This window comes from Bradysia coprophila, unplaced genomic scaffold, assembly GCF_014529535.1.
Source record: "Bradysia coprophila strain Holo2 unplaced genomic scaffold, BU_Bcop_v1 contig_138, whole genome shotgun sequence".
In the NCBI taxonomy this organism is placed as follows: domain Eukaryota; kingdom Metazoa; phylum Arthropoda; class Insecta; order Diptera; family Sciaridae; genus Bradysia; species Bradysia coprophila.
This window is the reverse complement of record NW_023503409.1, coordinates 3,498,327-3,520,871: the sequence shown is the minus strand read 5'-3', so window position 1 is coordinate 3,520,871 and position 22,545 is coordinate 3,498,327. Positions and strand designations below refer to the sequence as shown.

Here is a 22,545-nt window from a genome sequence, read left to right as displayed (position 1 = left end):
TTTAAAGAAAAATAAAGAAACAAAGAAAAATGCGCATACACGGATAGATTTATTTTTCAACCAATAAGTACATAAAAATATATTTACCGATTTATTATCAAATAAAATTTAATTAATTAATTGATAAAATGTAATTTATTTAAAATGATTTCAATCATCACAACTCTCCATGATTATAAGATATTAAAAAGAAGAAGAGGAGGAAAATAACTACGTCTTGTTTCATTAATTATTGTGTATAACAAATAAAAAGAAAATCAGCTTTGTTTTCATCACAATATAAATATATATTGAATAAAGAATAGTTGCAGAATAATAAAACGAAATTGTTTTTCTTTTACATCTTCGAGTTATTAAACATAGTGTTAAACAACAAAATGATCAAGGACCTAATACACAATAGTAAAATATAATCCACAAACGTCACAATAGTTCCACTTTTTTCAGTCTCCCTTTTTTTGTGGAACTAAAAAAAGTGAAACTATCTTCAGCCTACATATATGTATGCAGCGTTACAATAGTTTCACTTTCTAGATTTGAGATTGCTAGATATCCAGAGTTTATAACCTTTAAAAGTCGAACTATTGTAACACTGCATATTTCCCTTTTTTCGTTCCACTTTTTTAGGCAACTGTAAAAAGTGGAACCATCTTCACGTTGCATATATGCAGTGTTACAATAGTTATACTTTTTTCAACGTGAAACTGTCTTCACCCTGTATCCATGCAAGTTTACAACAGCTCCACTTTATTTCGTTTTCAGTTTTGCTTAGATAATTTGGAACTGTTAACACAGAAAAGTCCTTAGGAGTAAAAATTATCGTGATTTTGAACTATAGAGTATAATAAATTTCGCTATTCAACACCGGTAACTTGAAGAGGCTTAATTTTAATTTAGAGATGCCTCATCAAAAATATAATGTTTGCCTGAATCACTTGAAGATGAATACTGTCAAATTATTATTTCGTATTACATGCATCAATGCATCGATTTCGAGAAGTCGCTTTAACATTTTTCATCAACCTGACAAAGACGAGTTTTCTACCTGACTAATGGGACAACCAATTTACCATGGAAATTGTCCAGGTTTCATCGCCGAATACATATTTCAAATTTCGTTGTTCTTCAAGAGAATTTTGGGAAATTTAAAGATTTCTAGACTATTTCATTTGCAAATTTGACTTAGGCCAATTTAAGCAGGACTTTCTTGTCTTTTATTAAGAGGAATCTTCACTTGGAAAATTTGTGCCTATGTTACATTTTTCATGATAATTTTGTGTTAGCTTTGAATAAAAAATAGTAAGGTTTGTGATGATGTAACCTAAGTTAGAGAAAACTCAATAGTTCACGAAAATTGACACAAATTTCGAGTTTTCTCGGACCTAGGTCACATCAACACAAACCTTTCTATTTTTTATTCAAAGCTAACACTTTTCGACACAAAACGATGGTTTTACTTCTTCCAAAATGGATTCGAGTGCAAAATTATAGTAAAAAATCTAACATTTTTGTGCCCAAATTTGCCAAGGGAGGATTCCTCTTAATTATAGGTTATAGGTTAGTGAGTCTTTACTGATTTATTTATCTTAAAATAAGAAAAAGAACGTGAATTCATGGATGACTCAATGCAAAGCACCTAAGGCTGCTAATGGTATTATTGGTATCAAAATATTACTCTATTTGACGTGTAAAAACCTCTATTACCCTGCTGGGTGCCTTGCTCAATGATAAGACATAATATTCATAGAACTTTAAGAGGCATCGATGCTTAGCTAAAACTGTAGCCTACATTTGTGTGTCTCGTATTTCATTTTTGATTATACCTTTTCATAAGAATCCTTTTCGAAAAATGTACGACCGTAATAACGATTACGAATGTATTAGCTTTATAACGACCACGGATGTGTTAGCTTTACATTAAAATTACTTTTGGTTGGAGTCGTTTGACCAGCTCTGAGAAAAGTCAGCAGTTTACCGAAATTTTCATAAACTGCTCAGTTTTCTCAGAGCTGGTTATCTGTTACAACCAAATCTATTTTCTGTTGAAAGCTTAACACATTCGTCGTAATTACGGTCGTACATTTTTGAAAAAGGATTCTGGTGGAAAGGTATGATCATGATCAAAAGTAAATTGAAATCTAGCATGTTATTCAGAAAAGCATCAATGCCTCTTAATGATTTTAAAGAGATGTCATGTGTTTCCTAAGTGATCTTATTGCTGTCAAAATGATCCAAACAATAAGAAAAAAGTTTCTTTTTTATTGAATCGAATAAAAAGTTCCAGCAAATAATTTACAATCCAATTTTTAATCGATTAAGCTGAGGTATTGACCATTGCCGTACCATTTGACAGTACATCTGTGTTTAAGCTCAAATTGAGTGTCAAAAATGGTCTTGAAGTTGATGTGGTTGTGGTAGTACTGGTAAATCTAGCGAAGAATCCTTTTGCTTTGTCAGCACCTTCCTGTGTAGCTATATCATCCTCGATCGATTCAATGTTTGTCAGCAGCGATTGGACACTGTTGAGTGTTGAAGTTATTGTAATTTGATTAGCGTCTTTGTATGTATAATTTTCTCAGTTTTCGATTTATTTTCAAGAAAGTGAGAAAGATGATTATCGATTGTGGTTGATGATGTTTCTCGGAAAAAGGACTGAATCATTTAATCTGTTATTTCTCTTGTGTAAAACATCGCCCGCTATTTGAGGCCAAATCTTTTACTTCATTACAACAAACATTTTTTAATATAAGAGGGTATGTATGAGAATTGGTTTGTTTAATTCAAAATAAATAATTTTTATTTAAAAGTAATTGTTGCGTAGACCTTATGAAATTTACAAAATAAGAAGTTTCATTTGGTCATTGGCCCGGCCCGCTACTGTCATCGAATTTAATGTTAGAAGTAAATCGATTGTTTGCATCATAGGCAATGGTGTTGTCGTTGTGGTTGCTGCTGTTGTAGTAAATCGGAAAAATAGTCCTCGCGTTTTGTCAGAGTCAATTATATCGCCGGAGTTACTATCAAATGCAGCAGCCACATCACTGCAAAAAATTGAACAAAATTATTAAAATGAAGATTTGATATTGTAACTCGTATAGAATTTGAGAAATGAAATAAAAATCAAGAATTATCAGCTAGTGATTCACGAAATATCTTTAACTTGAAATTTACTAGAATTTGGCGATATTACGAAAATGACACTTGCAGCAATGTACTACAAACAAACAAACATTTGGAAGCAGTCATACAAATGTGACGAAATTTTTCCCTTAAGATGATATTCAGTATGGAATTGCTTTTTGTGTGTCTGATACACACCAAATCAGCATTAAGTCTTAAGTTAGTAACAAACTCGATTGATGGAACAAAATGTTTCACTACAAAGCCTGAGAAAACCTCACGATAAACATTTGCTTGGTTGAGTTATTGATTCGATGCAGAAATAATGCAAAATTGGTGACACAAAACGACTCAATAGTTAAAAGATTCGTCACAAAATGTTGTGGATTCAATGACGGCTCAAAATTTTTTTTTCAAGAAAGCGATCTCTTGTTCCCGATCCTTAATCCTAATCCACTGAATTAGATTACATGATGGAATTCACACACAATATGAGTAAAAGTCCTTCTAGTGACACTGGTGAAAGTTCAACCTCCTAACAATGTACATAACTCACCTTTCATCTATTATATCTTCAACAGCAATATCTTTAGGCAGAGCCACATCTTCGATAGCAACAGCTACTGGAGTGTTATCATCATTCAAGCTCCTAGCCACACATAGTGAGGCAACTGTACAGAAAATGATCTACAAAACGATCGAGAATTTTAATTAAAACTTTTTCGTTTTTGTCAATAAATGAAGCTTAAGCTCAAGAGAGTATCACTTACAAACTTGAACATTTTTCCTTCGTTTCCACGAAATTCACAAAAATTAACTATTCGGATGAAGATCAGATTTGAGACTGATCAATTAAAACCGAAAATGCTCGCGAAAATGATTTACTTGCTAGCGAAAATTATTCACAAAACACGTTTTCTGTGGGAATTTTCGTTCCATTTCACTATTTGCGGATACAAATCAGCATATTAAAGCCATTATGATAAGTGTGTCAGGTTAACGATCTTCGCACGCGTTTCTTTTTAAAGCACAAAGAAGAAGTCAGACTCGATTCGAATGCGAGATAGTTATGCTTAAATGGCTGAATTTCTATTTCTATTTACACACACTTCAAACATAGTTCCTTCGAAAAGGTGAATGGATCTTTGTGGTACATGCATGAATGAAGCTTTGAGAGCTTTTAAAATGTGAAAAAAATTTGTCAAATAAATTCCAATGATTCTAAATTTGGCATCATTTTGATATCTAATACGAGATCTTGAGTTACTCTCGAATTGATACAAAGACCGTAAGAGAGTTCAAAATTCCATTCCAAAAGTGGTACCTGCCTTCTTGTTGTTCGTGAGAGGATTTTTGTCTAAGATCTTCGTTGATTATGATATCAATAGCATGAAATGGACAAATCAACGTTTATTTAGTTAATTAAATATTTGGTGCTTGCATGGTCCCATAATACTTTTTCTCTTATTTAACGTTCAATATCTGGAATTTACCAAGCAAATCAGTTCTCCCACGCTTGAAAATTACTAAAACATTCTATAAGTAAAAGTACGAGGAAGTTCGTTGGTTCAATTGATTCATTTTAATCGGATCATTTGAATTTAATAAAAATATATTTAGATTAGAAGATGGAACAGTTTAATTCTTCAATTATATCGGTGATATGCTTGTCGTGTGAAATGCTTGAAGATAATTTTTCTTACAAAACTATCGAGGATGAGTGGAAGGCCTGTTCTACTCGGTGTTTTGGAACTATGCCGTATTGATTTTACGCTACTTTCGGATTTGTGTTTACATTTTCCTTTCTGCAAATTTGTCTTTAATAATTAACCGCTCTAACAAAACAATTTGTCATAACACAGATCGAGTTAGAAAGTGGTGTGAAGCAATCAAGCTATTAACCTGTCACATAAGGCTATCCATCTGTTATCGATTACGTCGACCAAAATAATGATGGTAATATGGTTCTTTATACAGTAAAATGCATGTTAAAAAAATGAAGTACAAGATTTGAAATCAATACATTAAAAATACATTGATCTATGGAAGTAGTAGACCCGATAATAATACTATATGCTTGCCGTCTGTAACAGGTTAACCACTAGAGGAAAATAATAATGAGTTTTAATGGAACTAAGATGTTTAAATTATCTTGAAAAAAAAGTTCCTCAAATGTTTTTCGCTATTAAAACCTACAACAATCGTATAACCATGTGTTCCAAGATCAAACTGCATTTATTTCGGACACGTACTCTCCATTTCCATTTTGTAAATGTTTTATCTCTTGATTGTATAATGAAGTCACCTCTTTCACCAAATTTCACGAAATTGAAGATTGTATTTTGAACCTTAAATTGTTGCATCCCACTCGGATCAGAACTCGCACAATAAACATGGAAAATTGTAAGATTGGGGGCAGTTTTTTTTTTAAATAATTGGCAAATACTCAAGCTGCAAACATTTCAAGCGAGAGAATGAAAAACAAACAAATTTTCGTAAATCAGAGTGTAATAAACTTACAATAATTTTGCATCTCATTATTTTATAAAAAAATTTAAATAATCAAAATTCGTTCGTTTTAAGTCGTTTGTAACACTCTCAGCACAACAAGTGGTGTGTTGAGTTTAAATTAGATTCAGTGATGAGAAAAGCAGTGCATGCATTTTTGTTAAGTATTTGAAAGTAGCGAAAGGATGAATCATATAAAAGTCTCTTCAAAAGAAATTAATTTTCGTTGGAGACACTACTAGGTCAGAACAACGCGATTTAGAACGATTTAATTCTGCTGTATAATGTGGGCTCTTCACTCATCATTCTTGCACGGCTGATGGCTGTAAATAAAAATTTTGAATGAATTTTATATACTCTCCGAAATAAGATTACTCCAACGGCTTTTACCATGTCGTGCGCGAAAGATAGTATCGTAGAAGTCGTTATCACTGTTCAAAATTAATTTTACATTCAGATTCATGATATTAATAATGGGCCTTACAACAAAAATTACCTTTCCAAACTTGAAGCGCGAGTAAAGCGCGGAACACTTGTAGCCCGGGTAGCGCGAGAATCTATGATATCGTCGGTCTAAAATAAATCGTCACTAAGTTTGATCACGTCAAATTAAATGGCGAAATAAAATTTACCAATCGTCGGCTGAAATAGTGTCTGTCAGCATCTGTCCAAACCGATGAGAATATCTTGGGAGTCTGAATATCAAATATTTTAGTAATGTCTTCTTGGACGAGAAAAATACTAATTTAAACGACTTACTGTTGTTGTGTAAGACCTGAATCTATAATCAGGGATATCGTATCTGTAGTCAAAATTGTATCTGTACGGTCGGCGAACATTAGCCTAGAAAGTAAAGTTTGAAATGTCTCCGATTTCTTGAAATGACCTAAGTGACTCTGCGTGACTACGTGTTTTCCGATATTTTGCTAAGTACCACTAAACAGCTTCAATACAACTTATTCCATTCACACTTGCAAGTTGTATGGAGGCTGTTTAAGTACTACTTCCGATTCCACCTACATCAATAAGAAGAAGATACAAGCACTTACCGTAAAACTTGATGGAAATCGATACCACGGCGTCTAAGAAATATTTATCACATTAAATTTTGATTTTAAATTCAAATATAGTTGTTTTCTACTCACATACGTATTGTAGTTGCTGTTGTAGTAAATCGGCTATAAAAAATTAAAGATTCGCTTAAATTTTTTAATCATTTTAACTTTGCTGAAACTACAGTGGCTACACAAAAATCCAATTCCTTCTCAATCCAACACATTTCTACAACATCTGCATGTTATATAATTAGATGTTATCGCTGAAAGCGTCATCGTCGGATTGAAAAAGACGTGAAAAATTAAAATTATAAAAAATTGATTTGGTGGTGACTGTATAGTGTTGAAGCACACCAAATTAACATTAATTTCATTTTCAGATTCAACTTCTCGCTAATCAATGTTTCTTTTAGCAAGTAAATTGTAACTGGGTTAGAAATTTTCACTGTGATTTTGCTTTATGTATTTGTTTTCCAAAAATTTCCCATTTAACATTTTTGCAAATCAACAAAATTAAACAAAAATAGACTCGCTGTAAATGTTGCATTATGTGCCTTTTAGAAACGGCTAGTCATATGTTATCGTCGAGATGACAAAAATAAGCAATTCATCTTTTATAGAAAAAAACAATGTTAAAACTAATGACGAAAGAGATCTCGTTTCACAACGAGAAGTATTTCAAACAAAAGAAGTACCAGATTTACTGGTGATAACACGAATAATAAACACGAAAGTCAATTATCCCAACGAGTTTCAAGACCTTCATCTCCGATGGATGTTTCTCGACATAAGACTCTTAGCCAAAATGACTTATAAGTCAACTAATAAGTCGGAAATTGTAAGTCTCGTTCCAGAACCTCTTGTATGAAGATAAAACTTATAATTTCCAGCTTATAAGTTAACGTATGAATTATACGTAATTTAAGCAAACTGTGTATTGTAAGTAGCAGATTTAACGAATACATCGCGATACATTTGCGGTTACTAAAAGGTTAAAACGGTTTAACTTTTCGTTCAGTTCACATTTGATTAATGCTTCAATATGATTTACGAGTAGGTTCCTTAAGAAATTATGGGACCTTATCCTTAATTAAATTAATAAAATATTTCAACGATTCCATTTTTAATAATGTCGCAACTATCACCGATCGTCATCAGTAGATAATGAATTGGCCTAATGTAATGAAATTCGTAAAAAATGTTAAACGAAGCGTTTCCGAAAATGCGTGTTACAAGTCGGTTGTAAATCAAACGATTTTAAAGTTTATTTATAAGAAAAAAGAAAACTTTTTTCACAAAACCAAATATTAGTTCGACTGTACGTGCGACTGCATATAGAACGTTTGATTGTAAACAGAAAATGTACGAAAATAACTGATCTTGACCATATACCCACAGACATACCTGAGAAATTGATGTAATTTTTGGGTGACACATAATTTATTTTCGACATTTTCCTTTTGAAAATTATTTCTAGAAAAAACAACAATCCTTACCGTATACGATGTGTAATGTCGCGGACGATAGGTTGATGGACGGTTAATTTCGAAATCGTAAACCATTTTGTTGTATCGTTTGGTATAAGATTCACTGTGAGAATTCCTTTGAAAATTAAATTTAGAAACAATTGCTTTCACTCAATTTCTACTACTATACCACTAAAATGTCTCCACTTAATACTTCGATCGCTAAGTGTTGAACTAAGACTGAACTTTTCAGTTAAATTTCATTTTCATTTCGGGAAAATTTCTTTACTTTACAGAGTTGTACGCAAGTCAAGCGCTTTCCAGTAGTTGTTGTAACGTTGAGATGACCGTATTTTTAAAATCACTTCTTTTTGTGTTTATAGTTTTGATGAAATCTTTGCCACCCACTTTGTTAGTTCTATATATTTTTGAAATTAATTGTGGAGCTTCAGCAAAAAGATCTGTCTTCTTGAAGATTTTATGTGAAATATTTCTTGAGGAAAAATAGTGCATTAACCTCGGACGTCCCTTTACTCAACGCTCGATTGACAGTGATGGTCAAACGTTCTATTCACATTGTTGAGTAGAAAAATTTACAAATCTAATTGTTTAGAGAGATCGCATGTTGAAAACATATTTTATTTAGATTTTCAATTTTGATGACAATATATTATGTAAACAAACACTTGATTAATGGAAAATTTATTTGTCGTTTTCGTCTTCTCGAGGTTAATTTGTTGTTTTGTGACTTGACCTGTCTCATACGGCTATTCGTCTGTTATCGATAACGACGAAAAAAATAATGACAAGGTCTGGATAATATTGTCATTGATACAGTTAAATGCATATTAACAAATTGAAGTAAAAGATTTGAAATCAACAGATTAAAAATACTTTGATCGATGGAAGTAACAGATCTGATAATAATACACCGTACCAAAGCACCTAGCATAGTACTGCTATTTGGCTATGTCAAATCAAATAGAGAAATATGACATGACCTTGAAACAGTGTAAAAAAAGAAAATTTACGTGGTTACACTGTCACAACATACTCTATTTGACATAATCATTATTCTACTAAAATGCTAGGTGCGTTGGCATGATACATTCATATCGGCTAAATAGCCTCAATACGAACAACACACACTCTACGGATAATAGCGGCAGAGTCGAAATTTTGCTTGATTTTTGCAAGTGGTTTCAGGTGGTTCCGGGTGGTACCTGTGGTCCAATCGAAAAGTGATGTATGGAAGGTGCCCCTTATTTTTGATAATGTACAAGTCGTTCATACATCATTTTGTCCAAAAACTTCAAATTTAGCCGATATAATTTTGGGTCATTTTGACTCTGCCGCTATTATCCGTAGAGTGTGTGTTGTTCGTATTGAGGCTATTTAATATCGGCAAATAAGTTAGCGCATGGACTGAAACTCAATATCAATGTAGGTCACACTTCTCTTTCGAGCTCTTGTTTATCTTGCTAGGACAACAAATAAATGATAAATCGTAATGTTCCCTCAAGTAAAAATAGTACGGACTGTAATCCCGAATCTAATCTGTGCTGTTGAATTTACAATTAACATTATAGCGATTTGGAGAGGCCTGTTTTAAGCTGTTTTAAGTGAGTATGAATCCATAGGCCTTTTTTATATGAAATGTATGAGATATTCCATAAAGGACTACAGCAACATATAATGCACACAGTTCACAGAAGAGTTTTCAAGCAGTAAAACAAAAATTCGAAACAATTCCCGCTAAAAGAATTGATGTATACAGACGCGAGAGACGTGCCATCTCTGAATTCCACTCAAAATTAAATCTGTCAAACTTCAATAATGACAGCTCTGACATCAATTTCTTTGTATTTGTTTTTAAAAAAGTTTGCATTGTACAATAAATATTTATATTGTCAAAAAATGGGTCAACCGCTAAAAGGTAGTAATAACCGACAAACATGAATACATAGTGCATCAAATAAACTATTTGATTACTTAAATCAAACAGCAACTAACGTTTCCGATCTTAATTGTTCATAGTCCAAGGCGAAGAATGCTGGATAAAATCTGAACCAGCAGACGAAGATGACTATAACGTTGCCGACACCGATCCATTTACAGAAGTTGAACCGGAATATGGGAAGATTAAGGTGGAAATTAAAAGTGAGAATTACGAAAGTACATCAGAAGTAGAAGATGCACCGCTGGACACACTTCAAAATAACAATCAAACGCAACGAAGCAAAACGGTAGTGTACGCTTGTAAGGAATGTGGACAGGCCTTCTTCCGGAGATGCCACCTTACCAGACATCTTCACATACATTCCGGTGAAAATCGTATTGACGGAATGCAATTTTCACAAGTAGAGCCACAGAAGAGAAAGCACACTGGTAAGGGTTTAAAAGTCAGTCTGTTGAAGTAGTGGCTAAGTTCAGTGTCCGAAATCGGAATTTATTATTGCTCAAGCGTTTGATGAATATTTAGCATTCGAAGGAACGTTAGGCTAGTTCGTTAGAAGCGTTCACAAATTTTGTCAATTTAGCCCCTGCTTCTACCACATTCTGTTTAAAATTAATTTCAATAATTCAATCAATGGAAAATTTCTAGATGAAAGACCATACAGCTGTCACCCCTGCAAATTGCATTTTGTGTACCAAGAATCCCTGGAAAAACACATGAAAAAAGAGCAACATCATGCAGCAGTAGCTGCGGCTGCCGCAGCTGCCGTCATCAAAGAAACAATTTTTCCATGCGATGAATGCGACAAGAAATTCACCCGAAACAGCGATCTCCAAATCCACAAACTACGACACGGAATTGTACTTGACTGTGACGAATGTGGCAAGGTCTTTTCCCGGAAGAGTCACCTCATCAGACACAAGCTCATTCATTCGGGTGAAAAACAATTTGCGTGCGAATTTTGCGAAAAGAAATTTTCACAAAATGTTCACTTGAGAACACACAAATTAAAACACATCAACGACAGACCCACATACAATTGTCAAAAATGCGATAAGAAATTCAAGAGCCTGAAAGGGCTGCAGAATCATCAACAGCAACACTGAACAATATTGATTACTATGATTAACTGTTGCCGAAATAAATGAATGAATGATGTGAAGTAGGGTGATATGAAACATACAGGAGGAGACCCAGATGACTGAAATTTTTGTTGTCGTTTTAATAAATCTGTTCAATAAAAAAATTTTTTTTTTTAATTAATGTCCAATAACACAACGTAACGTTCTACCGCACCCATGGCAATCGACTAGATTCCACCTTGTTGTCTTGTTGTTAGTGAAAAGCTTTTTATTGCAAGAGACGTAATTTTTATACCAAAAGTTCATTGGGTCAGTATGTCGGTATATAACATCCGGTATCATCTGATATCGACAACGACGACAAAAATAAATAATGAGTTCATCGAAGTACATGACACAATAACTGTGTTAATGATATACTTGCCGTCTGTATAAGGTGAAACGTGAGAGAAACGTGTAAGCATAGAAAAGAGGACAATACTGCCGTCATAAGGAAAAAAACCATATGGTCTTTTTACGTAGCAATGGCCTGTCGCATTTTAAACAACTTCATAAGGAAAAAAACCTGTTTTCCAAAAGATAGAAAAATTACATATGGAGCAAAAAACAAAGGTACTTTAAAGGAGTTCGTATCATAAGTAAAAATACCTTAAAAATTGTAGGACCGTTATGCCTCTGCAACATTCAACAGATTATGTCTACTTTAACTTTTTTGTTTTTTAAATTTGGCGCTTTAATTTGATTTTTTTAAGTTGTGCACCTGTTTGTTTTCAAAATGCTTTCAGAAAAGGGACAGACCTGTCAGAATAACACAATTCCATTCTTTAATCAAATTTTAGATTTTTTGGGTTCAGCTACGTGTTTAGGTGGTAAGTATAGTATAACTACGTGCTGTTAACATAAATTTCAAGCGACACGACACTTCTCAAATATGCTATAACTGCTTGTCTTAACCTCGAGTTTAGCTGCAATAAAAAGTAGTCGTCGAAGCGTTTCAGGCTACCTCCCAATTATCAATCAAAAGACCCACCGTGTTCTCACAAAAAATATTTATTCATCCGCGAAATTTCCAAAAAACATCAAATTTAATGAGTTTGACCTTTTGTCGGTATTTCCAACCAAAATGTTCGGCGGTTCAGAGGCATCAACTGTGTTAGCTTCCGAGTAATTCCACATTTCACTTCTTCTGAAATTCCAGAAGTAGAGGTTCTCATAGCAGGTGGCACCAAACCCTGATGTTTGGCCATGATAAAATCGAGTTCGATCCACTCATCCTCGAAGCTGTTGGCATACAGCATTGTCTTCTTTCCTCGAACGAATTTTATTTTAGACATCTTTGCTATGTACGGTCGAGGTTTAGCCTTGTTTAACTTTGATACAGACGTCCAATCTGGCCAATCAGCAAAATCCGAAAACTGTAGCTCTTTGCACACAACCCGCTGACCATTAGAACTTTGGACGCACTTCACGAAGTCGTTAAAATCGTAAACATTTCCTTTATCGGAATGTTTCATCGCAAGCTCCACCTGGTGATGGAAGCTGTCGGCGGACATGAACGTGTGTCCTTTCTCCAAAAATTTCATTGTGATGCTTTCAGCAGCAATTTCATCCGAGTTCACAATGTACACCATGAAACAGAATAGTGCCCAACATTTATTCTGAGCCGTACAATTGTCGCTCCAAAATGTTATGGTTGAAGCGTTTCGGTGGTATACAAGAAATGATCGAAAGCAACTGATCAACTCTTCTTTTTTCCTGCCAGCAATACCCTCATGCCAAACTGATGCGAACACAGGTAATGTCAAACTTCCGCCGACCGGTGCAAATGTTTCGTTAAACGCACAGATTCGTTTCGTGAACAATACTTCTTTGAATTGTTCCATGCGTGGCAGCATCACCACTTTTTCCATATCAACCGATACAATAATGTTTTGTGGATCATCTGGAATGATCTTGTCAGCGTCATATTGAATTCTGGCCTGAATGTAAAATTGTTTGTGCTGATCATGTTCGATGCATTGCTGACAAACGGGCGAAGTATGACTGTGCTGTTCGTGCAGTTCACATTGCTCACATTTTTCGTGGCCCAATTTTGTAAAGGAAATGTTCAGTTTATCAATCACTTTTCGGTAGTAGTCGTATGAGCACGACATGTTGGATTGTTGCTCCATGAACAGCTGATGCATTTTTGTTATGGTGACATCGGACGGCAAATATTTTCGGAATGGGGCATGTTCTCGCCGATAATGCGACGTTTCCGGATTAAACGACAAAATATGATCAACCACAATCGACTCGTCGAATTTCCATTTGTTCAAATTTTTTCCACGTCCATCGGGTCGCGGAAATTCATGCTTCAAAGCATCACGAACGACCGTGTTGTTGTTGGGTTTGAATCCAAGTGTAGCCAGAAAGAAAATTTGGCAAACTTCAACGGTTTGATCACTGGCTGTGGTGAAAAAATATTTCACGGGATTTCTTGCAGTTGGTTTTAGAGATGGCTTTGTGGTTTTTGAGCGGATATAAAGTTTCTGACCGATGTAGTCTAGCTCCCAAAATTGTTTGTTAATCTCGCTTTGACGCTCGAAAGATATCTTCTGCAAGCAGTTTTTCTTGCATTTACAAGGCTCCTTCACCGCATATTTGTTGTGTTTCTTATCCAGAGCCAATTTAATTTTTTCATCCTTCTTTTGCTTAGGTTTTCTTTTCTTCGCGGTGACGATGGAATTGCTTCGTGATGTTGCGGCCGGACAGTTTCTAGAAAAACGTAGCCTGTTTTATGCTTGTCGCTATACACAAATTTAAGCAAAACTTACGACACCACCAAAACACTGTCAGAGCCAACTTCCGAGTCGAAAACCGATACTGCTGAGGTGGATGATGCTTCATCGTTTCGGAAAGCTCCATCGTTTTCTGAGGCTCTATCGGGGAGAGCAGATGACACTACGACAGCTGGCGGTCCGTAGAATAAATCGTTTCGGGAAGTTTCACTTTCGACAACAGATGCATGATACGCTGGTGTTCCGTTGACCAAACTTGTGGGCGAATATCTGTTCATGATATCATCGACGCAAGATTCATGGTTGAATTCATATGACACTAGCGGTCGACGGACGGGACTTTCTCGTGTGGGTCGGTTGTCGAGAGCAGATGACACTGTGACAGCTGGCGGTCCGTAGAATAAACTGGAAGTGCCACTTTCGACAACAGATGCAGGGTACGCTGCTGTACCGTTGACCAAACTGCTGGGCGAATATCTGTTCATGATATCATCGACGCAAGATTCATGGTTGAATTCATATGACACTAGCGGTCGACGGACGGGACTTTCTAGTGTGGGTCGGTTGTCGAGAGCAGATGATACTGCGACAGCTGGCGGTCCGTAGAATAAACTGGAAGTTCCACTTTCGACAACAGATGATGCTGTTGAATTAACTGGTAATCCGTAGATAGAATCTGTTTGTAGCGCCACTGCATGTTGAACCGTATATTTCGTGGCAAAGTTGTCGTTGTCGAATATTGGTCGGCCGTTCAGTGCAACTGCAGTATTCTTCGAATCAGCAATGAATTGACTTGAGATTCCCAAGGATAAAATATCGGTATTGTCCTGATCATACACGCGAACAGCTGCATTTGGTGGTTCCAGTGAACAAAAGTAACCATCGGTTTCCCATTCGCTTATGAGTCTGTTGACATTTTGTATGCCGGGTGACCGATGAAACAACGACGGATTTTTGTCTCTGCTTGGCATGAATTTGAAATTTAATGTCATGTGAATCAAACGAAATAATAAAGTATTTGTAACTCACGATGCAATATTCATTATTTCGGGCAGTCGTGCCAATTCGAAGATCGAGTCCGTCTCGGCACTGTGACGAAAACAAAAAATAAGACTCCACGATAGCGGTATTCCGGCATATTTTTATTACAAGTACATCTTCCCCGAGGATGTGAAAATCACAAAACAAAAATTAAACGGAAATCTGTTGTTGCATCAAAACGTTACTAAACAAATCTATTTTACCGAAATTGGCTCTTCTGAAATAGTATGTTCATGTCATGCATTCCGGTAAGGAATGGATATTTTGTTAGTCCTTTCAGTCGGGGAATGCACTTATAATATTCCGGGTCACATTGCAATAAAAATACTTACGGAAGAAAATCAGTTAGCGGGTGCAGATCCATTATTATCCAAAAAAATTACAAAACGCGTGATTAAAACGCTCAAAATGTGCTCGATATTTTGATTTTTTAAATTCAAGGCTGCTTTGATCAATCGGCATCATCATATCAAATTTTTTGATGATTAACGATTTTGAGGGAAACATTCTGCTAGATGGTTACGTTGCTCTTACCACATATAGCATATACCCTAACATAAGGTTGAAGCCAAGACACATCTGTAAATTGATGAGGTCGTTGGTAATGTATATATTGAAAAAAGTCTTTCTAAGCTAGGTCTTTATTATGATATGATTCCATATTTCTGCGGTAGTAGAAAACTTGGCGAAAAAACCTTATTTTCTGTTAGATATTTTTTTTTCATAAGAAGAAAAACCTTAAGGTTTTTATAAATTAATAATTTTCAATACGTAATCAGTGGTGGCCAATTGAAAGACCTTGAGGTTTTTTTCCTTATGACGGCAGAATAGTGTTCTACAATCCACTATGGACAATGTGGAATATGGAAGGTATACAATGCATCCCTAACTCGGCAAAAAAGAAACCAGCGGAACATTTGTTTTAGAAATTTAATTAGTTTCGATCGAAATAGTTTATCTTACTTGACGCTTCCTTTTCTTTGAATATAAATAAAATTTAAACTAAAAAAATTAATAAAATTGACTGCTGTAAAACGACGGCTCTTCACTCATCATTCGTGTGCGGCTAACAGCTTCAATAACAAATTTGAATATTAAACGTTAAACTATTTATAGACAGAAAATTGTATTTTTAAAATTTTGTTTTACCTCTTTTCATGCGGTAGTAGTCATCGTCGCTAAAAATAAAATGTTTCATTGAAGAATTTGACATTTAATTTCTCAATCATCAACTTTACCTGCTGTAAGTCGGTTCCAAACTCGAAGCACGTACAAAACGGGGTATGCTGGATGCACGTTGAACAGTCGACCGACATTCTTGCAGAAGTCTTACCGATTTTGAACGTATGTCTCGGGTGGCAGCATCAAGTTTCTTAGTTTAAAAAAAATTTGTTGCTGATATTGCAAAATGAAACAAAGAAAAAAATCTCACCAAACCGTAAGTGTGGGCGTATTTTTCAGCTTCGGGATAGATTGGAGTCACTAGTCTCGACATTGGCTAGACAATAATGATTCATACGTTAATTTACTCTTGTACTTTTAACATATTCTTTCCTTACATATGGGGTATAATGTCTGTAAGTGTTTTCGGGGATATCGTATTTGTAATCGTAATTAGGTCTGTAGGGCATGTAATCTCGTGTCTTTAATCAACAAATGTTATAAAATGAATTTAATGAAAACTAGTTTGACGGATTATGTAAAGTACTTACCCGTGCGTAAGTGTAAGGCGATCGATACCATGGTTTCTATCGAAATTTGAATTCAATTAAATTGAGAAAATGGGAAAATTTATTCATAGAATCGGACTTACATAGTATCCATTAGTGTAGTAGTATCTATCATGTAGGTAGGAGCCATAAGATGGCTGTAAAACGAATACAAATTTGTTCATTTAGAAAATTTTTAGTAGTAAAAAGGTATAGACCGAGAGCCTGCTGAACGCACAAAGTTTCCTCATAATTCCTAGGTTTGAAACCTGCACCATGTTATTACGAAAAACATGTTTGTCCCTCGACTGTTGAGTACTAGATAATATTACTGCCGTACATATCTCAGCCCTTACGCATCGTAGAAAATTTTAATTAATATTAAAATGAATCCAAAGAAGCCTGTTGGAGCCAAATGGTAAATAAAATTTAAAATAGTACATTTCGTACCTAGGACTAATAGTCTTTTTTAGCGTGTGAGAAGTTTAAAAGACAGAGCCGAAGGCGAGGTCTGGAATCAAATACGCTAAAAAAGACTTTTAGTCCGTGGTACAAATAGTAGTTTTCATACAAGACGGAGAAAAAGTTCGACGAATTTGCACTTTTCGGGTCCTAGGTATGAAAATAAATTTTTTATTGAAAGTGCAACAGTGACAGACAAGTCAAACTTTTGGCCTTTTTATCTTTCCTAGCGCAACAGGTATAGTTTTCAAACAGTGGTCTGATGGAGGACTAATACAGGCTCACTTGTCTCCTTGTTCCTTTAGAGATCGTGATTGGATTTTTGTTTATTCGATTGTAAATTTAATCATTTTCCAACAGTTTTCGAGCCGATAACCACGAAATGGATTATAGTAGATACATTTCACGTACCTACGATCAAAATTATCTAACAAATTTCTGAGCACCCGCCCACCACATATTATTAAAACTGTTGCAGCCAAAATCCATGAAAATGTTACGTGTGTCGCATCTCTTAAAATATATCCTCAAGTAATCCCATTGTAATACACATAGAGCGTGAATCATAATCGCAAAAATAAACCGAAAATGTTTTAAAACGAAAATATTGAGGTAAATCAAACTAACAAATTTTTGCAAATTTCTGTTTAGGAATTTTTTTCACGAACCCACATTCTTTTCTTGAAATATTATGTGCCGCAGTACTAATGGTAAACACAATTAAAAATAACTCTGATCTTGACCATTACTCTTTAGCACATAATACACCTGTGGTGCACCAAGCAGTTATGCGACCGAAATTATTATTTTTACATTTTTGTTCATTTCAATTCTTTCGTAATAATTGTAACTTAAAAATGTATTTGAAAAGTAAGAAAAAAACAGGATTTAATTACCAAATATGATGAATAGTACGATGGATAGTATCGAGGCCTTAGATAGTCTCTTAAATAAAATGATGGACGGTTGGTGTAGAATTCAAATTCGTAGACCATTTTGATAATTCGTTAATCAACTATTTCTCACACGCTGATTCGATTCACAACAGATAAAAGAAAATAATTTTTCAATTAAAAATGAAATCAAACTGAAGCTGTTCAAATTTACCACTTCAATAGAAAACTCTACCTTTCTCCTCTTCGATCGGTTTAATGCAAACTGAAATAAAATTTCATAGACAACTTAATGTCTTAGCGAAAAATTTTTCCTCGAAAACGATGCTTCAGTTGTGTGCGCAGGTTCACACAGGTTTCCAGTTTTATAGGAGATACACTTGTACATGGTTTGTGATGGGCATTTACATTTTGATGCACATAAGAATTTGATTTCTTTTTAAATTTCTCGGACGAAAAAAAAACGAGAATTACGACACCTTCTTGGTTCCCTGTCTATAAAAATGTTTAAAACCTAATTTGGGAAATACAATCGCTAGTCTTAGCCAATTCTTTTCGTAGTGGAATTATCTAAAATTTCATTCTTGATCGCATGGATTCCACTAAAAACTTTAGAAGAAAATACTTAGCTATTGATTAGATGGAAAAACAGCTCTACCCATTAAGCACTTATTATTTAATGCAGAATCTATTACTTCAATTATTACAACACATATGTGGATACATGAGAGGACACTAGGTAGTTTATTTTTGTTGTCGATTTCCATAAAAGATAACTAACCGGTACCAGAAGGTTCCATTCGAGCTCGCTTACAGCACTCTAGCTTCAAGCATGTCATGGGCTCATTGATTACATCTGTTGTTTGGGTCGATAACAGATGACTAACCGTTCATAGACAGTTGAATTGGAGAAAGTTACTCTTTATAAAGAAAATTTTGGAACATGATTTTATTGAGTAGAATTCCCCTTACAGTTCGTGTTTACATTCAACAGTCACACTTTTCCGACTTTCCTATTTAATTCGCCTGACTCATCGAAGACTCACATCTGACCTGGTGTATCTAAATAAATTATATCATTAGCTGAAACGATTTTCGTGTATGCGAAATTATAATTGAGATATTTCTTGTGATAGTTATAGATTTGAAAATTTTAAATGTTTATGGTTGTCTGAGTGGCCAATTTGAGATCTTCACACATTGATTTCTAACATAAACAGAGTGAGAATCGTTTATTTAAGCCAACTATTATAACTACATAGATTTGATGATAGATGGGATATTATACACACAAATAACGTTAACATGATTATTGACCACAATCGTATAAAGGAATTATTGTAAACGTTCGAATTAATAATGGAAGTCGAAACCCATCAACGGAATTGCTAAAGAAAACTTTATCTTGTTTTGGACAATGGACAACAGCACATAATTGCATGTCCTACATTACATGTCTGTTGATTTTTGTTAAAATAATCTCTGGATTGTATTTGTTGCTATGATGATAGCATTAATGTTTCAGTTATGCCTGTCTACGTTAAATACATAAGAAGTTATCAGCGGCTGATAAGAACTTTTCTCAAAACTCTTCTTTTAGAATAATTTCGACTCATTATACTTGTGAACAGGCCAATAGAATGGACCACAAAATGTTATTTCTTTTGATTGCATTGAGTTGCTGCAGTGTCAGTTTTGGTAGCAATGATACTGATTCCCCGATAGTGGAAGTGAAACAAGGAAAAATTGTTGGCAAAATCTTAAAGTCTAGAGACGGAAGAGACTTCTACAGTTTTTTGGGTATACCTTATGGACAAGCTGAAAGGTTTCAGGTAGTACTTTAAATATCACTATGTATAGTTGCTAAGTCCTCAAACACTCAACTGATGAAGTAATTTTGGCTTATAAAATTTTACATTCCTGTTACAAAATCACTTAGCCACCATCCCTAGCAGCGGAGTGGGATGGGATCTTTGAAGCAAAATCTTATGGTCCTCAATGTGTTCAAAAAATGTGGGTAACGAATCAGAACATTGGAGAAGAAAATTGTTTGCAGCTTCAAGTGTTTACCCCGTCAGTAAGTCGTTTCAGAATTCACCAATAAGCTTTTTGTATAACTTGGCATTGTAGTTATCTGACAATTTGCCTGTTGCCGTTTACTTTCACGGTGGAGGCTTCTCGATTGGTACTAGTAATGTTTTGCAACCGCAATATTTTATGGATGAAAATGTTGTTCTGGTGTTAGTTAACTATCGTCTAGGACCGTTCGGTTAGTACGAAATTTTATCGAAACTAATGCTAACGTCGTCAACATATTTATTTTTGTTTCTGATTACAATCAGGCTTTCTAAGTATGCAAGACGAGCTTATACCTGGCAACAATGGCCTAAAAGACCAGAATATCGCATTAAAATGGGTGCAACAGAATATAGCAAATTTTGGTGGTAATCCCGACCGTGTAACTTTGTTTGGTAACAGTGCGGGAGCAGCATCCGTTTCCTTTCACATATTGTCACCTCAAAGTGCTGGTCTGTTTCATGCAGCTATTTTACAAAGTGGCTGTGCGTTAAATCCGTGGGCCATGTCTAAACATCCTAGAGAGATGGCCTTGCGATTCGGAACGAATATTGGTTGTCCAACTGATACTTCTGCAAAGTTTCTAAGTTGCCTACGCTTGAAGACCACAGACGAAATACTAAATTCGATGGAACCGCTAACCGTAAGGAATTTTACAAAATTGTGGGATATAACTGGATGATGATTTGTCAATTCGATTGATAGCAATGGAACTTCGATCCATTCACACCGTTTGGTGTCGTTGTTGAGCCAGATGTACCGGGAGCATTTCTCACCGTTGATCCGTTGAAGAGTCTTGAAACTGGAAGTTATAGCAGAGTGCCTGTGATCGCCGGCGTCGTTGAAGATGAAGGAATTTTACTGCATTCAGCATGTATTGCAATTGACTTTACGTTAGAATTACATGTTTTACATGTTTTTCTCTAATAAATTTTAGATATTTTGGAACATCCAAAACTATTACAAGATCTGAATGAAAACTGGACAAATGTGCTTCCAATTTCGTTGCAGTTCGATAGAGTATACACAAATTTCACAGATGAACAGCAATTGAACATATCGACAGAAATTCGTAAATTTTATTTCATTGATCAAACTATTTCGGAAGACAAGAGACAACAACTGACCAACGTGTATTCCGATCGACTATTTAATCATGGAGTGAGAAAATGTGCAGTTTTATTGTCAGAACATTCCCCTGTCTACAGTTACCAATTCGCTCATAATAGAGGAGACTACTCCATCCTGCGATGGTTCAATATCGATAAAATATTTGGTAAAATGACGATAGCCAATATAGCCAGAAACATTTTCCTAAAAAAGTTTATGTTCAGGTGTTTCTCATGTCGACGAACTTTCGTTTTTATTTGCTGAATCATATGCACTGGCACCGGAATTTCAAAAGGATTCAATCGCTGAAACAGTTTCAAAGAATTTTGTGAAGCTTTGGGCTTCATTCATTACAAACGGGTACGAAGATTCTATGAAAAATTATGTAAGACGTAAGCCATCAATTCTTTTCTATTTAAGATACCCAACGGAATTTTGGGGAAACCAACAGAAATGGGAGCCGATCAGTCGTGAAGAAAGAGAAGGAAAGATTCCACTGAAATTTTACCGAATGGATGCTGATACTTCGATCATCGATGAACCGTTTGCAGATCGAGTCGTATTTTGGGAAAATATCCTGAAGGGAAACTATCAAGCCGGTGGACAACAGTAATACATTTTATGTAGACGCGAAATACGAACACAAAGAAAATGAGAAAATCATAGAATCAAAATCAAATCTTGAAATCGTTTTTCTGTTGGCCTTTATTGTTATTGTCGAATCCTAAAACTTATTGTGCAAACATTAACGAGAAACTGCGTACCACTATACCATACTTTCGTCACTTTTGTCGCATTCATCAAATGGTTATTTGTTCAACTTGGGAAGAAAAGTTGGACATTGCATTTCTAGGTTCACCTGAGAAAATACAATTTCCAACGTTTTTCCCTAGTTAAACACAATGTTTTTCACAAAAAGGGCTTATCCGAAGTTCTCAGCTGAAACTGATGATTGTCTCGCCTGCGTTGTAAGCAAGTAATTTGATACCTGGTTCGTGAGTAACATTATCTAGACAATGTCGGGCTGTCCAGTCCATGTTACAAACTATAAACTATTTTTTCTCCATTTAACCAAAAATGAGCCATCATGGCTTCATGGTAAAAAATCGATTTAAAGAATGTGGCTAATTCATTGAACAATTTGCTCTTGTATGAAGTGACAGCAACAACATAAACATTTTTACCAGCGTTACAATAGTTTCACTCTTTTAGTTCCACTTTTTTTGTGGAACTATAAAAAGTGAAACTATTGTAACGATGTATATATGGAGCGTTACAATAGTTTC

General features: G+C 35.0%; 5 protein-coding genes across 8 annotated transcripts; 2 read left to right on the top strand and 3 right to left on the bottom strand.

The window, feature by feature from the left end:
• Nucleotides 1-36: 36 nt before the first annotated feature.
• Nucleotides 37-5,533, bottom strand: LOC119073672. 2 transcript variants are annotated; one of them, XM_037179279.1, is made up of 3 exons: nt 3,891-5,533; nt 3,677-3,807; nt 37-2,519 (listed from the first exon to the last, which is right to left on the bottom strand). In XM_037179279.1, the coding sequence occupies exons 1-3, from the start codon at nt 3,900-3,902 to the stop codon at nt 2,315-2,317; spliced, it is 348 nt and encodes a 115-aa protein (XP_037035174.1). In that variant the 5' UTR covers nt 3,903-5,533; the 3' UTR covers nt 37-2,314. The 2 variants fall into 2 exon arrangements, with proteins under 2 accessions (XP_037035174.1, XP_037035173.1); XM_037179278.1 differs by lacking the exon at nt 37-2,519 and adding an exon at nt 2,527-3,041.
• Nucleotides 5,534-5,616: 83 nt separating this feature from the next.
• LOC119073665 lies at nt 5,617-8,469 on the bottom strand. 2 transcript variants are annotated; one of them, XM_037179268.1, is made up of 9 exons: nt 8,340-8,469; nt 8,180-8,285; nt 6,774-6,806; nt 6,678-6,710; nt 6,388-6,471; nt 6,261-6,323; nt 6,125-6,201; nt 6,019-6,059; nt 5,617-5,951 (listed from the first exon to the last, which is right to left on the bottom strand). In XM_037179268.1, exons 2-9 carry the CDS (start codon nt 8,243-8,245, stop codon nt 5,887-5,889), a joined length of 462 nt encoding a protein of 153 aa, XP_037035163.1. In that variant the 5' UTR covers nt 8,246-8,285; nt 8,340-8,469; the 3' UTR covers nt 5,617-5,886. The 2 variants fall into 2 exon arrangements, with proteins under 2 accessions (XP_037035163.1, XP_037035164.1); XM_037179269.1 differs by having other exon boundaries at nt 8,180-8,273; nt 8,340-8,430.
• A 1,524-nt stretch (nt 8,470-9,993) lies between these two features.
• Nucleotides 9,994-11,338, top strand: LOC119073605 (oocyte zinc finger protein XlCOF15-like). Its single transcript, XM_037179179.1, has 3 exons — nt 9,994-10,085; nt 10,187-10,537; nt 10,755-11,338. The coding sequence occupies exons 1-3, from the start codon at nt 10,067-10,069 to the stop codon at nt 11,210-11,212; spliced, it is 828 nt and encodes a 275-aa protein (XP_037035074.1). The 5' UTR covers nt 9,994-10,066; the 3' UTR covers nt 11,213-11,338.
• A 4,587-nt stretch (nt 11,339-15,925) lies between these two features.
• Nucleotides 15,926-18,426, bottom strand: LOC119073653. Of its 2 annotated transcripts, XM_037179252.1 has the most exons (9): nt 18,288-18,426; nt 18,077-18,209; nt 16,823-16,876; nt 16,722-16,757; nt 16,569-16,652; nt 16,442-16,507; nt 16,248-16,381; nt 16,159-16,187; nt 15,926-16,082 (listed from the first exon to the last, which is right to left on the bottom strand). In XM_037179252.1, the coding sequence occupies exons 2-9, from the start codon at nt 18,173-18,175 to the stop codon at nt 16,021-16,023; spliced, it is 564 nt and encodes a 187-aa protein (XP_037035147.1). In that variant the 5' UTR covers nt 18,176-18,209; nt 18,288-18,426; the 3' UTR covers nt 15,926-16,020. The 2 variants fall into 2 exon arrangements, with proteins under 2 accessions (XP_037035147.1, XP_037035148.1); XM_037179253.1 differs by lacking the exon at nt 16,569-16,652.
• A 1,250-nt stretch (nt 18,427-19,676) lies between these two features.
• On the top strand, nt 19,677-21,924 carry LOC119073492 (esterase FE4-like). The gene is made up of 8 exons (XM_037178999.1): nt 19,677-19,905; nt 20,013-20,150; nt 20,204-20,342; nt 20,416-20,792; nt 20,855-21,023; nt 21,087-21,425; nt 21,484-21,619; nt 21,680-21,924. Exons 1-8 carry the CDS (start codon nt 19,714-19,716, stop codon nt 21,870-21,872), a joined length of 1,683 nt encoding a protein of 560 aa, XP_037034894.1. The 5' UTR covers nt 19,677-19,713; the 3' UTR covers nt 21,873-21,924.
• Nucleotides 21,925-22,545: the final 621 nt, after the last annotated feature.